This window comes from Leucoraja erinacea, chromosome 21 (genome assembly GCF_028641065.1).
Source record: "Leucoraja erinacea ecotype New England chromosome 21, Leri_hhj_1, whole genome shotgun sequence".
NCBI lineage: Eukaryota > Metazoa > Chordata > Chondrichthyes > Rajiformes > Rajidae > Leucoraja > Leucoraja erinaceus.
Genome location: NC_073397.1, coordinates 9,571,531 through 9,585,816, shown reverse-complemented (window position 1 = coordinate 9,585,816; position 14,286 = coordinate 9,571,531). Strand labels below are relative to the sequence as shown.

The window sequence follows — 14,286 nt, the reverse complement described above, 5'->3', positions numbered from 1 at the left end:
TCTGGTTTGTTCTATCTCCATTTCAATGTACACTTAGTACTACCTTTGGATTCACCAATACACGGGGAATTATATCAGTGACATATTGATATTTTATGTGATCTTGCATGGATACGTCACCTTTTAAAAAAAATAGGGAGATGTCAAATGACAGCAACTTTTAGAACAAATTGGCAAGTGCAACAGAAGCTGCAATTGTAATTTTCACCCAGGTGGCTTCAGCCAAAGAAGTGAGGAGCAAGTGCGGGCTACTTCTTAAGGCTGAGGTAAATATATTCTGGTTTAGGTATATACATGAACAGGAACTGCTGTTTAATGCCTGTGCTGGTTTATTAAGTATAATTATTTAAATAGGAGCTGGGACAGGCGCAGTATTTTTATAAATCCCCATACGGGCATTTAGCTGGTCTTCTGCATGTTAGAAATTAGGAAACATAGAAACACTCAGTTTAAATCCCAGGAGATTACACTGAGTGAGAGGAGGAAAATGAGCAAGGATTGCTTTGTCCATTGAAAAGCTTATAACTAATATCATGCAAGAAGTTATGTTTATAGATAAGAAGCTAGCAGCAACGCTGATTTGTTCCTAACCTCTGTTCAGCAATTGGAAAGAGAAGCAAGTTTCGGTCGTGGTCAGATTTTAGTTTTACGTAGAGAAATATTTGAAGGTTTGGCATCCAGGGGCAGGTTTGATCCTAGGAAGTCAATAGATGGATAATGTGGAGACTTCCAGTGCAAGAGATGAGAAAGCATGAGGAGAGAAAATAGATTTCAGTATTCCTTTAAAAGCAGATGATCCAGATGGAGTGATTCAGATAATAGAACCTTAGTATATGTGCCATCTAAAGAATAACAGAAAACTGCACACATTTGTAAAATATTGGACAGATCAGATGGTTGGTTCAGGACCCCAAGAAAGAGTTTGTAGAATGCCTCCGAGATGGATTCTTAGAGCAGCTTGTAATGGAGCCGACCAGAGAAAAGGCAATTCTGGATTTAGTGTTGTCCAATGAACCAGATATGATAAGAGAACTCAAGGTAAAGGAACCGCTTGGAGGTAGTGATCATAACATGATTAGTTTTAATCTGCAATTTGAGAAGGAGAACGTTAAATTGGAAGTGGCAGTGATGCAGTTGAACAAAGGGGACTATGAAGGCATGAGAGGGGAGCTGGCCAAGGTAGACTGGAAAGGGATCCTAGCAGGAATGACGGTGGAACAGCAATGGCAGGAATTTCTGGGCATAATCCGGAAGACGCAGGATCATTTCATTCCAAAAAGGAAGAAAGATTCTAAGGGGAGTAGGAGGCAACCGTGGCTGACAAGAGACGATACGGATAGAATAAAACTCAAAGAAAAGATGTATAACACAGCAAAGAGTAGCCGGAAGTCAGAGGATTGGGAAACTTTCATAGGACAACAGAAGGAAACAAAACGGGCAATACGGGCTGAAAAGATGAAGTACGAAGGGAAGCTAGCCATGAATATAAAGAAGGACAGTAAAAGCTTCTTTAGATATGTTAAGGGGAAAAAGAGGAGCAAAGTCAAATGTAGGTCCCTTGAGGCAGACGCGGGTGAAATTATTATGGGCAACAAGGAAATGTCAGAAGAGTTGAATAGGTACTTCAGATCTATCTTCACTAAGGAAGACACAAACAATCTCCCAGATGTACTGGAGGACAGAGGATCTAAGGGGGTAGAGGAACTGAAATAAATTTTCATTAGGCGAGAAATAGTATTGGGTAGGCTAATGGGGCTGAAGGCTGATAAATCCCCTGGACCTGATGGTCTGCATCCTAGGGTCCTCAGGGAGGTGGCTCTAGAAATAGTGGACGCATTGGTGATCATTTTCCAATGTTCAATAGATTCAGGATCAGTTCCTGTGGATTGGAGGATAGCTAATGTTATCCCACTTTTCAAGAAAGGAGCGAGAGAGAAAACAGGGAATTACAGACCAGTTAGCCTGACTTCGGTGGTGGGAAAGATGCTGGAGTCAATTATTAAAGAGGTAATAATGGGGCATTTGGATAGCGTTAAAGGATTAGTCCAAGTCAACATGGATTTATGAAAGGGAAATCATGCTCGACTAATCTTCTGGAATTTTTTGAAGATGTGACAAGTAAAATGGATGAAGGGGTGCCAGTGGATGTAGTGTATCTAGACTTTCAGAAAGCCTTTGATAAGGTCCCGCACGGGAGACTGGTGACTAAAATTAGAGCACATGGTATTGGGGGTAGGGTGTTGACATGGATAGAAAATTGGTTGGCAGACCAGAAGCAAACAGTAGGAGTGAACGGGTCCTTTTCAGAATGGCAGGCAGTGGCGAGTGGAGTGCCGCAAGGCTCGGTGTTGGGGCCGCAACTATTTACCATATATATTAATGATTTTGAAGAGGGAATTAGGAGCAACACTAGCAAGTTTGCGGATGACACAAAGCTGGGTGGCATTGTGAACTGTGAAAAGGATGTTAGGAGGTTGCAGGGTGACCTGGAAGGTCGAGTGAGTGGGCAGATGCGTGGCAGATGCAGTATAATATAGATAAATGTGAGGTTATCCACTTTGGCGGCAAACACAAGGGGGCAGATTATTATCTCAATGGGGTTAGGTTAGGTAAGGGGGAGGTACAGCGAGACCTGGGTGTCCTTGTACACTGGTCACTGAAAGTTGGCGTGCAGGTACAGCAGGCAGTGAAAGCTAATGGAATGTTATAACCATATAACAATTACAGCACGGAAACAGGCCATCTCGGCCCTACAAGTCCGTGCCAAACAACTTTTTTCCCTGCCTGCACTCATACCATAACCCTCCATTCCCTTCTCATCCATATGCCTATCCAATTTATTTTTAAATGATACCAACGAAACTGCCTCCACCACTTCCACTGGAAGCTCATTCCACACCGCTACCACTCTCCGACTAAAGAAGTTCCCCCTCATGTTACCCCTAAACTTCTGTCCCTTAATTCTGAAGTCATGCCCTCTTGTTTGAATCTTCCCTATTCTCAAAGGGAAAAGCTTGTCCACATCAACTCTGTCTATCCCTCTCATCATTTTAAAGACCTCTATCAAGTCCCCCCTTAACCTTCTGCGCTCCAGAGAATAAAGACCTAACTTATTCAACCTATCTCTGTAACTTAGTTCTTGAAACCCAGGCAACATTCTAGTAAATCTCCTCTGTACTCTCTCCATTTTGTTGACATCCTTACTATAATTGGGCGACCAAAATTGTACACCACACTCCAGATTTGGTCTCACCAATGCCTTGTACAATTTTAACATTACATCCCAGCTTCTATACTGAATGCTCTGATTTATAAAATGTTGGCCTTCATAACAAGAGGATTTCAGTATAGGAGTAAAGAGGTTCTTCTGCAGTTCTATAGGGCTCTGGTGAGACCACATCTGGAGTATTGTGTACAGTTTTGGTCTCCTAATTTGAGGAAGGACATCCTTGTGATTGAAGCAGTGCAGTGTAGGTTCACGAGATTGATCCCTGGGATAGCGGGACTGTCATATGAGGAAAGATTGAAAAGACTAGGCTTGTATTCACAGGAGTTTAGAAGGATGACGGGATATCTTCTAGAAACATATAAAATTATAAAAGGACTGGACAAGCTAGATGCAGGAAAAATGTTCCCAATGTTGGGTGAGTCCAGAACCAGGGGCCACAGTCTTAGAATAAAGGGGAGGTCATTTAAGGCTGAGGTGAGAAAAAACTTTTTCACCCAGAGTTGTGAATTTATGGAATTCCCTGCCACAGAGGGCAGTGGAGGCCAAATCACTGGATGGATTTAAGAGAGAGTTAGATAGAGCTACTGGAGTCAAGGAATATGGGGAGAAGGCAGGCACGGGTTATTGATAGGGGTGATCAGCCATGATCACAATGGACGGCCGAATGGCCTCCTCCTGCACCTATTTTCTATGTTTCTATGTTCAGTAGGCATGTTTTGATAAATGATGCCTGGTACACGATCATTGAGATGTTCATGTTAAAAAGGAGACAATGGAATAAATGGAGGAGACAAGATATTTTCTAAAACTGGGCTGAACGAAAGGGTTGTAAATTGATCACACAGCTGCTAAACAATGTGAAGGAGGTGCCTTAACAGTAAAGTATTCCAGATAAAAGAGAGGCCGGCTCTGTACTGTGGATGGAGAGAGGTGAGGGAAGAAAATCTCTGCTCACTGTATGGGGAGAGGTGAGGAAGACTCGCTCTGCACAATGCATGGGGAGAGGTAAGGAAAGACTGATACTCTGATGAGATTGCACATGCTGTAAAAAAACAAAGCATGTAGACAATGGTGCAAAATATTGCCAAGGATGCCAAAACTAAAAGATTTTAAATGTATTCCATTTGTTGTACCAAATCTCCTTTGTTATTAAACTTCTAAACTGCATTTTTCCATATCACACATAGCTCTTTTTATACAATGCACTTTATTAGTTTCCGAAGGAACACTGCTGAAGAGATTCCTCTGTGTGAAAGTTATGTTGAGATCATATGAAAAGTGCGATTGAAGTTGGTGGAACCACAAGCAATCAGAGAATCACAGGGCATCAGAGAACCGTGAGGTGATGGGACAATACAGGGTCATGGGATAATGGGCCAATACGGAATCACTGGATCACAGGACACCAAACTTGCGGCAAAGGCCAAGGTGACAGAACAACATGAGACCTGGGACCTTTAAATACCTGGGAGTCCACATCACAGAGGATCTGACACGGTCAACACACACTGCCGCACTGGTGAGTAAGGCAAGGCAGCGCCTTTACCACCTCAAGCAGCTGAGGAAATTAAGAGTCTCTCTGAGGATCCTTCAGTGCTTCTACTCTGGGGCTGTAGAAAGCATCTCGTCCGGCAACATCTCAATCTGGTTTGGGAACAGCTCTGCCCAGGACAGGAAGGCTCTGCAGAGAGTAGTGCGTTTGGCCGAACACACTATGGGAATAACACTCACCCTCCCGCAGGACCTATACACCAGGAGGTGCAGATCCAGAGCCAGCAACATAATGAGGGATCCCTACCACCTCAGCAACGGACTGTTCCAGCTGCTACGGTCAGGCAAGTGCCTCCGCTGTCACGCTGTGAAAACAGAGAGGATGAGACGGAGTTTCTTCCCACAGGCCATCAGGACTGTAAACTCTTATCTCACCAGGGACTAATTTAGTAATTTACTGTTTGTTGTGTCTTTTTTTTTTCTAAAATGTAAATACTGGTTCTGTTCTATTCTGTTCTGTTATTCTGGTGTTTTTGCAATTCCGCAGGCTTTGCCACTTTCATTTCACTGCACATCTTGTATGTGTATGTGACAAATAAACTTGACGTGACTTGACTTGACTAAAGGGTCAGTAAAGAACTGTAAAGCAAAAATGCAATGTGGGACCAGCATAGCTTGATGCAGATACAATATCAGTAAATGAGCCACAGTTTAAGATAGCAGAATGGATGCAGGAAATAAAACAGAAACGGCTGGAAATTGAGGTCAGGCACAGAGGAAAACAGAGGTTTAGGTCAGTGAGTTTAAGAAGGAACTGCAGATGCTGGAAAATCGAAGTTTCATGGGTTCTAATGAAAACCAATCAACCGGTCCTCTCTTTAGGGACATTGCCTGAATTGCTGAGTATTTCCAGCATTTGTTTTGAATTCAGATTTCCAGCAGCTACAATAGTTTGCTTTTGGAATGGATACAACAAGGGATGTTCAACACCCCGCGCTTGAGAATAAAACAATACTGTAAATGTTGAAAATTTAAGATATGAACAAAATACTGCTGGAAATATGCAAAATATGCAGATCAGGCATGGCCCACACAAAGAAAGTTATTTGTTTCAAGTTTGTGCCCCTCCTTCACTCTATGGGCTGATGGGTTGATCATTTGTTTATGGCATTTCTATATTTGTTAAAAGTATTTTTGTTGCAATTACCTTCGCTTCAGCTATCCTCATGCTTTCTTCAGCCACACACGATAAAAAATAATAACAACTCTTCACTTTGCACTGCTGTTTTAAGGTTTTGTAGTAGGAAGCTGCTCATCCAACCTGATGTTGTGTACTGTTACAGTAAGACTGTCATACAATACTTAGGATACAGCCCTGCCCAGACCAGCCAGGTCTTCAAGCTTGAATGCCTGTAAGTTCAATCAGAAGAGTTTCAAACCTGGACTTCAGTTCTGTGAAGCATCAACCAAATTCTCAGTGCAATTGAACCAAAAGAGTGGTTATACCCCAAAGGTTATGAGGTAATCACCAGTTCCCCACCGCTTTGTGGCATGTGTGTATCTTCCAGCAGATATGGCAAAAGCAGAGAAAAAGGTCTGGTGGCCTGGCTGTGCTGGTGCTTGGTGCTGTGGTTGAGACAATGCATGGACACGCAATATCTTACAATCTCAGTTACTCTGTGACAGAATATCTTGATAAACACTTCTAGACAAAGCAATCCTGCATTTAACCCTTCACTGGGTGGCCCTGATAAGAATGAAGTTGTTCTGCTAACTTGAATCTGACTTGTTGTCAGGTAGCAGAAGACTGCCGTTGTCTGGAATCACTATCTCTCAATCCACAGCATGTTACGCAATTGGGAAACTAACCATGACTGGGTGCACAAAGCAAATCTCCACAGGTTTCATGAGAAAAAGTTAAAGGATCCCATGCTGTACAACCTGTGCTCTCATCCCATCTCTCTGTTCTTCCTGTAGCTTTCAAGATTTTCTTTCAAAAATTCATCATATTCCCGTGCCAGTGAAGAATTAGATGCAAAGCCGCACAGTACACATTGGATGATGTACATTTGCACACTCAGTGCGTGAAGCTGTCTGAATAATTCAGAGATAGTCTACATAGGTCAACAAGAAGCAACACCAATCAATTCCTATCCATCTGGTTGTACACTTAAACTTAATTCTCAGCAATATAAAGAAATTCCTATACTCACGGCATTAAAATGGAGAATGTCTACAGCCACTATTTGCAAAGTTTACAAAAATTAGGCGGAATTGCATAATCTCAAAAAAATTTAAAAAAAGCTGATAAAACAGACACTGTATTCTGTTATGAAATATTTTCATAGAATATATTACACAGACGCATTCTGCTTCTCTCTGCTACATACCTTGGTAAAAATAAAAGCAACAAACAAAAACATTAAGAATCCAGAACTGTGGTTCTGTTTAGAAAGACACTGTACATATGTACATTTCTTGCTGGTGATGACAATGGTTATGCAGCTTGTTTCAAATCAGTCTGTTTAAAACCACACAGAGTATTAGCTGTGTTGTGGTTCCTTTATCAATTACAGTTCAAAGGTGCTCGGTGTTGCTGCTTTGGTCCCGATTCTGTTCCTGATCTTTATCACCAGGTGTCACAGAGGAGGACGAAGAAGATGATGACTTTCCTGCTATTTTATAAGCTGCCATTAATTCCTGCACCCGCTCCTGCGCAGGTTCCCATTTTGCAAATCCAGCATCATTCTGCAGGAAGATGAGAGCTGTTGAGTGCACAGCTTTATAATAGATGTCTTCCCTAAAAAATAAACAAAAAAGACATTTTGATCTCACTTCATATCGTATTGAATGCTTGACTGCTCTGTATCCTCATCTCATCTGTCCTGTATCCTCATCTCATCTGTCTCACTCCCTCATTTCAATCGCCCCGCACCCTCATCTCGACTGTCCTGCACCCTCATCTTGACTGCCCCTCACTCACCTCGTTTGCCCTGTTCCCGCAATGCCCCACATCCTAAACAGAATACCCAACAGCCTCAATCCAAGCCCCTCTCCCTCCCTCCCGTACACACTCCATCTGTTTCATGCCCTCACATAATTACAATCTCAAGATCCCCCACCTCAATCTGAGCAACTGCCTCACAGCCACACTGCCTATAGCTGTCTTCTACGCTATGACCATCCCTCGTCCTATGACTGCCCTGGGTTGCTTTCTCTTTCCAATAAACCCTCACCATCTTGTGACTGGCACCTGCCCAACCCTTACCCTCATGCATACCGCTCATTCCCAATCCATCCACTTGCAGGAAATAAATCATTCGATAACCCATCGCTCAACCTGCCGCTCACGTTGATTTGAAACTTACTTTTTGCAGATGTGCTGTGCTCCGCTCCTGTACTCATGCTCATAGGCTGGGATGAGAACCTGGTGCCGCTTAAACTTGCTCTCCTCCATTCGGACCAAAGCCGGTGTTGGAGGGTTTCTCCATTCTGGGACAAACACAATGAAGGAGAGTGGCTCGTTTGAATTGCCCAGAAGGTTCTGTATGAAAGAGAAATGAAGATGAAATACTTAATAGTATGCCTCAGTTTCACAGCTATAAGCAACAGGTCAAGCCAGCCAGTGTCTTTTTCATATGATAAACGATAAACTCTTCAACCTACCTTCACACCAGACCCATTAATTCCAAATTTTTTAACAAAAAGTCATCAAGCTTAACTCTGTTTCTCTGTGGAAAGAGAAAAAGAGTTAACATTGCAGGTTAAATACCCTTCATTAGAATTTAGATCTGACAAAAGGTTTTCAACCTAAAATGTTAACTGTTTCTCTTTCCGCAGATGTTGTTCACCATGCTGAGTACTTTCAGCATTATGTGTGTTTATTTCAAATTTCCAGCACCCACAGTTTTTTTTAAATTATTCCCTGTGATTTTCTGTCTCCCTCCACAGAGGCTCCCCGAGCTGCTGAGGTTTATGAGCATGCTCTGTGTTTTTTTGGTTATTGGATTGGGCAGAATTTCTGCTCCGCTCCAGATCCATCCTCCTTGTGCCTCCTATTGGAAGGCTCCAGTCAATTTGCTAATGGGATCTTGCCAGTGCAATATTGCTATCATACACCAGTTCCTACTGAAGTCAAGTCAAGTTTTATTCGGCACTTGCACATAAGTGCAGTAAAATGAAATGAATGGCCTAAATCACCTTTTGGTCAATAATGAATCTTCAGGGAACTTAGTCTGGTGTCTCAATTTGCAAGGCTGACCTTGCCTTATGCCTATCTAAAAATAAAGTTGGAGATACAAGGAACTGCAGATGCTGGTTGTTCATACCTAATCGTATGAACATTCAATTCTCCAATTTGAGGTAATTAACTTTCAAACAACCCCCTTCTAATTATCTTATTATTTATTTATTCCCCCGTCCCCTCTCTTCCCTGTACTACACCTGGATTCACACCATTCCCCCCCTTCCCCTGCTCCATTCCACCTATATTCCTTCGTCTGGCTTCACAATTCATCCGTGCCTCTTCTATCCTTTTTTGCCTTTTCATCTCTGTCTAACCAACTGCTTATCAAAAACTCCCCTTCATCTTTATCCACCTATCGCTCTGCCCCCCACCTCTCTTCCAGCGTTTTCCTACACAATCAGTGTTTTCCAGCACAATCAGTCTGATGAAGAGTCCCGATCCAAAACATCACCTATCCATGTCCTCCAGCGATCCGCTGAGTGCCTGATCCACTAAGTTATTCCAGCACAATCTGTCCTTTTTAAAAATAAAATTCAATATCTGTGGCAGTATAATAAATGATAATCAAGAAGAGGATCTTCCTAAAGAAGATATAGCTCTCCTGAAGATAAATCCAAATTACATATCGATATTTTTTCCAGTTTCTCTTGGGTTCTTCTATTTGTCTAGCTGGATATAACTTGCTTCTAACTTTGTTGTACATTTGTGAATAATAGTTTATCAAATTCTTATCATGAAAGTATGCTCCCAATTTTCATTTGAGATGACACATTATTTTAGAGTGGTCTTTAAGTGATCCTTGCAACATTTGAGCGGTGCATTTCTTAAGGTTCGCCTTCACTTATGCCTATGTCTTTGTCATCACTGTCTTTTTGTCTGGCAGATTGATTGCTCATCAGACTGTTGCAATTTCCTATTTCAATGTAGACAATTCCAGGTCTCATCTTTCCAAGATAAAAGCAACTGAAATTCACAGGGTGATCGTAAGTGGTCTTGCTCTCATATACAAACAAACTAATGTTTGTGGCCCTCCAGTTTTATTATATTTAATTCCCTTTTTAATCATTTAATTTCTAATATTTCCCGAAAAGGCTATTAGCTTTAAAAAAAACTACAATTTTCTGAATCATCTTAATAGGAGAATCTATCCATTGCAGCCAATAATGTTGAATGGAAGAAAATATTTACTATGATTTCCTTCTCTAGATTGAAAGTGAAGCCAAATTTTGTACAAGAATCTAAGAAATGCTGTATGATTACATAGAAGTACATTCTATATGTGGGAACTCAAATTATAACCATTTATACAACAGGGCCATCAGATCATGACATCTCATAGATTTATTCACAGTAACAGTTGGATATTGATGGCAAATCTTATCCCAGCTTTAAGAAGATTGGATATTCCTCTTTGACCATCATATATATTGCCTACTTGTGTTTGAACAGATAACAATCTATGTATTTCTGGCATAATTCATTTTTACCATTTCTCATACAGTGCCCTCCATAATGTTTGGCACAAAGACCCATCATTTATTTATTTGCCTCTGTACTCCACAATTTAAGATTTGTAATAGAAAAAATATCACATGTGGTTAAAGTGCACAATGTCAGATTTTATTAAAGGCCATTTTAAAATATTTTGGTTCCACCATGTAGAAATTACAGCAAGTGTTTATACATCGATCCCCCATTTCAAGGCACCATTATATTTGGCTTCACAGGCATCTGTAATTGCTCAGGTGTGTTTAATTGCCTCCTTAATGCAGGTATGAGAGCCCTCAGCACCTAGTCTTTCATCCAGTCTTTCCATCACCTTTGGAAACATTTATTGCTGTTTATTAACATGGGGACCAAAGTTATGCCAATGAAAGTCAAATAAGACATTATGAGACTGAGAAAGAAGAATAAAACTGTTAGAGACATCAGCCAAGCATTAGGCTAACCACAATCAACTGTTTGGAACATCATTAAGAAGAAAGAGAGCACTGATGAGCTTACTAATCGCAAAGGGACTGGCAGGCCAAGGAAGACCCCCACAGCTGATGACAGAAGAATTCTCTCTATAATAAAGAAAAATCCCCAAACACCTGTCCGACAGATCAGAAACACTGTGGATTACTGGTTAGCTGTAAAAATAGGATGGCCAGGTTAGTTTACCAAGAAGTGCTTAAAAGATCAACCACAGTTCTGGAAAAGGGTCTTGTGGACAGATGAGTCAAAGATTAACTTATATCAGAGTGATGGCAGGAGTATGGAGGAGGGAAGGAACTGCCCAAGATCCAAAACATACCACCTCATCGGTGAAACACGATGGTGGGCATGTATGGCTGTTGAAGGTACTGGCTCACTTATCGTCATTGATGATACAACTGCTGATGGTAGTAGCATAATGAATTCTGAAGTGTATGGACACACCCTATCGAATGCCAAAAACAAATGCCTCAAAACTCATTGGCCTGCAGTTCATTCTACAGCAAGATAATGATCCCAAACATACTGCTAAAGCAACAAAGGAGTTTTTCAAAGCTAAAAAGTGGTCAATTCTTGAGCGGCCAAGTTAATCACCCGATCTGAACCCAATTGAGCAAGACTTTTATATGCTGAAGAGAAAACTGAAGGAGACTAGTCCCCAAAACAATGCAGGCCTGGCAGAGCATCACCAGAGAAGACACCCACCAACTGGTGATGTCCATGAATCGCAGAGTTCAAGTAGTCATTGCATACAAAGGTTATGCAACAAAATACTAAACATGTCATTTACATGACATTGCTGTGTCCCAAACATTATGGTGCCCTGAAATGGGGGGGACTATGTATAAACATTGCTGTAATTTCTACATGGTGAAACCAAAATGTATACAAATGGCCTTTATTAAAATCTGACTATGCACTTTAACCACATTTGATATTTTTCTATTACAAATCTCAAATTGTAGAGTAAGGAGGCAAATAAATAAACGATGTGTCTCTGTACCAAATATTATGGAGGGCACTGTAGCTTCTCTATTACAATAAAGTTAATCAGCAAAGTCGACCAGATTTAAAATTGAAGGATTAAAGACCTGTACATGTTTGGAATGTATATTTAATTGAAAGATGAACAGAAGCATATGATGGAAAAGGTGAATGCTTCTTTCGTCCAGGAAGGTGCTAAGTAGATTTAATATTATTATCACGTGTACTGAGATATAGTACAGTGAAAACGTTGTCACCGGTGTAAATTGCTGACATCAATTTTAGTTGCGTTTCAAGTGAAGGTCTGGTAACATGACACTTTGAAAAAGGGTCTGTTCAGACAATGATGGGGTGTGAACCAATTATTGATTCCTTCTTTCATAGTGCAAGCCTAGGATGCATTTGCTCTAAAGGATTTTTTTTTGATAGGATCTCTGTACAAAATCGTTTTATTCAAAAATGTCCAATATTGCCTCATAAAAGGACTGGAAAATATTTAAATAAATGTTTACATGCAAAAAGGTTGTTATTTTCTAAATTAATATATAGTTTGAGCAGTAAACAAACTGAGGAACTCTGTGGGTCAGACAACATCTGTGTAGTAAATGGGTCCCGACCATAGATACTGCCTAACCCGTTGAGTTACAGTAGCAGACATAAACTCTTAATGAGGCTACAGCAGATGTCATTTACCCTGCCTGGTTATTTAGCATTTCTATTGCTCATATTTTAAAGTTTCTTGCCTTTCTCTAAGGGCATGAAGGAGGTATCTCGTTTAATTTGTTTCTTCCACGTCCTGCAGGATTCATGGAGAAAAACCTGAGCTCTCACTTCTGGCAGGAGGATATCACCAGGAGTGCGTAACCAGAGCCCGAGTTCTTGTTGTACCTAATTCAAATGTAGAACTAATCTAAGAACTGAATTATGAGCCATGATGAGAAAAGTGAAATGAGAAAGGGTCTATTTATTCAGCGCATATAGAGGGAAAAAAACAGAAGCACAGTTGAGCAGATTTCATTGTAACACAAGACAGTAAATGCTCCAGATTTCAAGGTGTAGCATTTCTGTTTTTAAATACCTTGCATGCCTTATCTCTGTAACTTCTCACCTAGCTATAAACCTATGAGATTGCTGCAATCCCCAAAACTGGCATTTTGCACATCCCCAATTTCCTTTAACCTTCCAATGCTGGGTATGCCTTCAGCTTCGAATATGGTAAGGTGTGGAATTTCCTATCTAAAATTCGCTGTCTCTGTTACTTATTTTAAGCTGTTTCTTAAAACCTGGATCTTTACCAAGCTTTCAGTCATTCATTTGTCTGAATTTTTATTTATGCAGCTCAGTAGCACGCTAAAGTACTTAGTAATGGCACAATAACATTGCAAAATGCCATGGAGCTTCAGTCTTCTCTCTAAATAAAGGAACCAGGGAGTGAGAATGATCTCCCCCGCGGAACAGCATTGTGAAGGGGCAGTGAAAATCAACTTAGTTCATAATGGCACTCATCAATTTAAAAGTAAAGGAAATAAGCAGACCATTTGGAGATAATAACCAATAGACCAGGAGGTCCTGATGCTTGCCTGATTTCCTTAAGGCTTACAGGGACAGAGATTTTTTGACAGAAAGTTCCTCAAATCATAACTGGTCCATGAGTGCAAAGTGGAACAACAATGTTGAACGAATCTGATACTCTATTCTAATTCAATGTACTGCATAATAAAACGTGACCAAAATACATGAATTCACAAAAAGAAGAGATATATCTCCTCATAACGTGGCCTCATAATAGAAATTAATAATTTTGCCCAGTGACGTTATTTGATCTGTGGCCTTATATCTCATCAATAAAGTTCTTGTTCCTTGAAACACAATACTTTAACTGTTTAACTTAATACAACCCTTTGTCCTACACCTGGTCTACTTTGATATTGCAGACTAACACCTTGGGCCCTCACCTCCATATGTGCGACCATACTGTCCATCAGCTCTTCACCAAACGGAGGATTTGCTTCAAAGGAGCCGCCGACTGGTGAGAAAGTCAAGAATGAGCTGTAAAGGAGAAAACAAGTAGCAACTTTCACACAGTTCAGCGTCAACTCTACAGACAGGTGTATACAATAGGGACAACACATAGCAAATGACTTCTCACACTGTGGTACAATCATTTACTCACAGCACAATCCACTTGCATCCTCAGTGATCACAGTGATTAAACACTTCTTGCACAAACTCTAAACACTGAGCCTCAACTAAAGCCCAATGCCGGGAATTTGACCTGTACCCATCACCATCTGAGGGAATTGCACCTCACACACAGGAGTGAGGAAATCTCATATCTACAATATCAGAAAGCACAAAA

The 14,286-nt window shown here is 40.8% G+C and overlaps 1 protein-coding gene across 9 annotated transcripts in view; it reads right to left on the bottom strand.

Annotated features, from left to right (window-relative positions):
- Window positions 1–5,988: 5,988 nt before the first annotated feature.
- The window catches only part of pcif1 (phosphorylated CTD interacting factor 1), a 100,353-nt gene continuing 92,055 nt past the window's right edge, over window positions 5,989–14,286 (bottom strand). For 7 of the 9 annotated variants that reach the window (XM_055652065.1, XM_055652067.1, XM_055652060.1 and 4 more), the window contains 3 exons: window positions 13,883–13,976; window positions 8,089–8,264; window positions 5,989–7,520 (listed from right to left, as the gene is read on the bottom strand). In XM_055652065.1, the coding sequence (XP_055508040.1) occupies window positions 7,298–7,520; window positions 8,089–8,264; window positions 13,883–13,976 (493 nt within the window). In that variant the 3' untranslated portion in view covers window positions 5,989–7,297. Of the gene's footprint in view, window positions 7,521–8,088; window positions 8,265–8,386; window positions 8,452–13,882; window positions 13,977–14,286 lie in introns of those variants that run through there. The other 2 variants (XM_055652068.1, XM_055652063.1) reach the window with 2 other exon arrangements.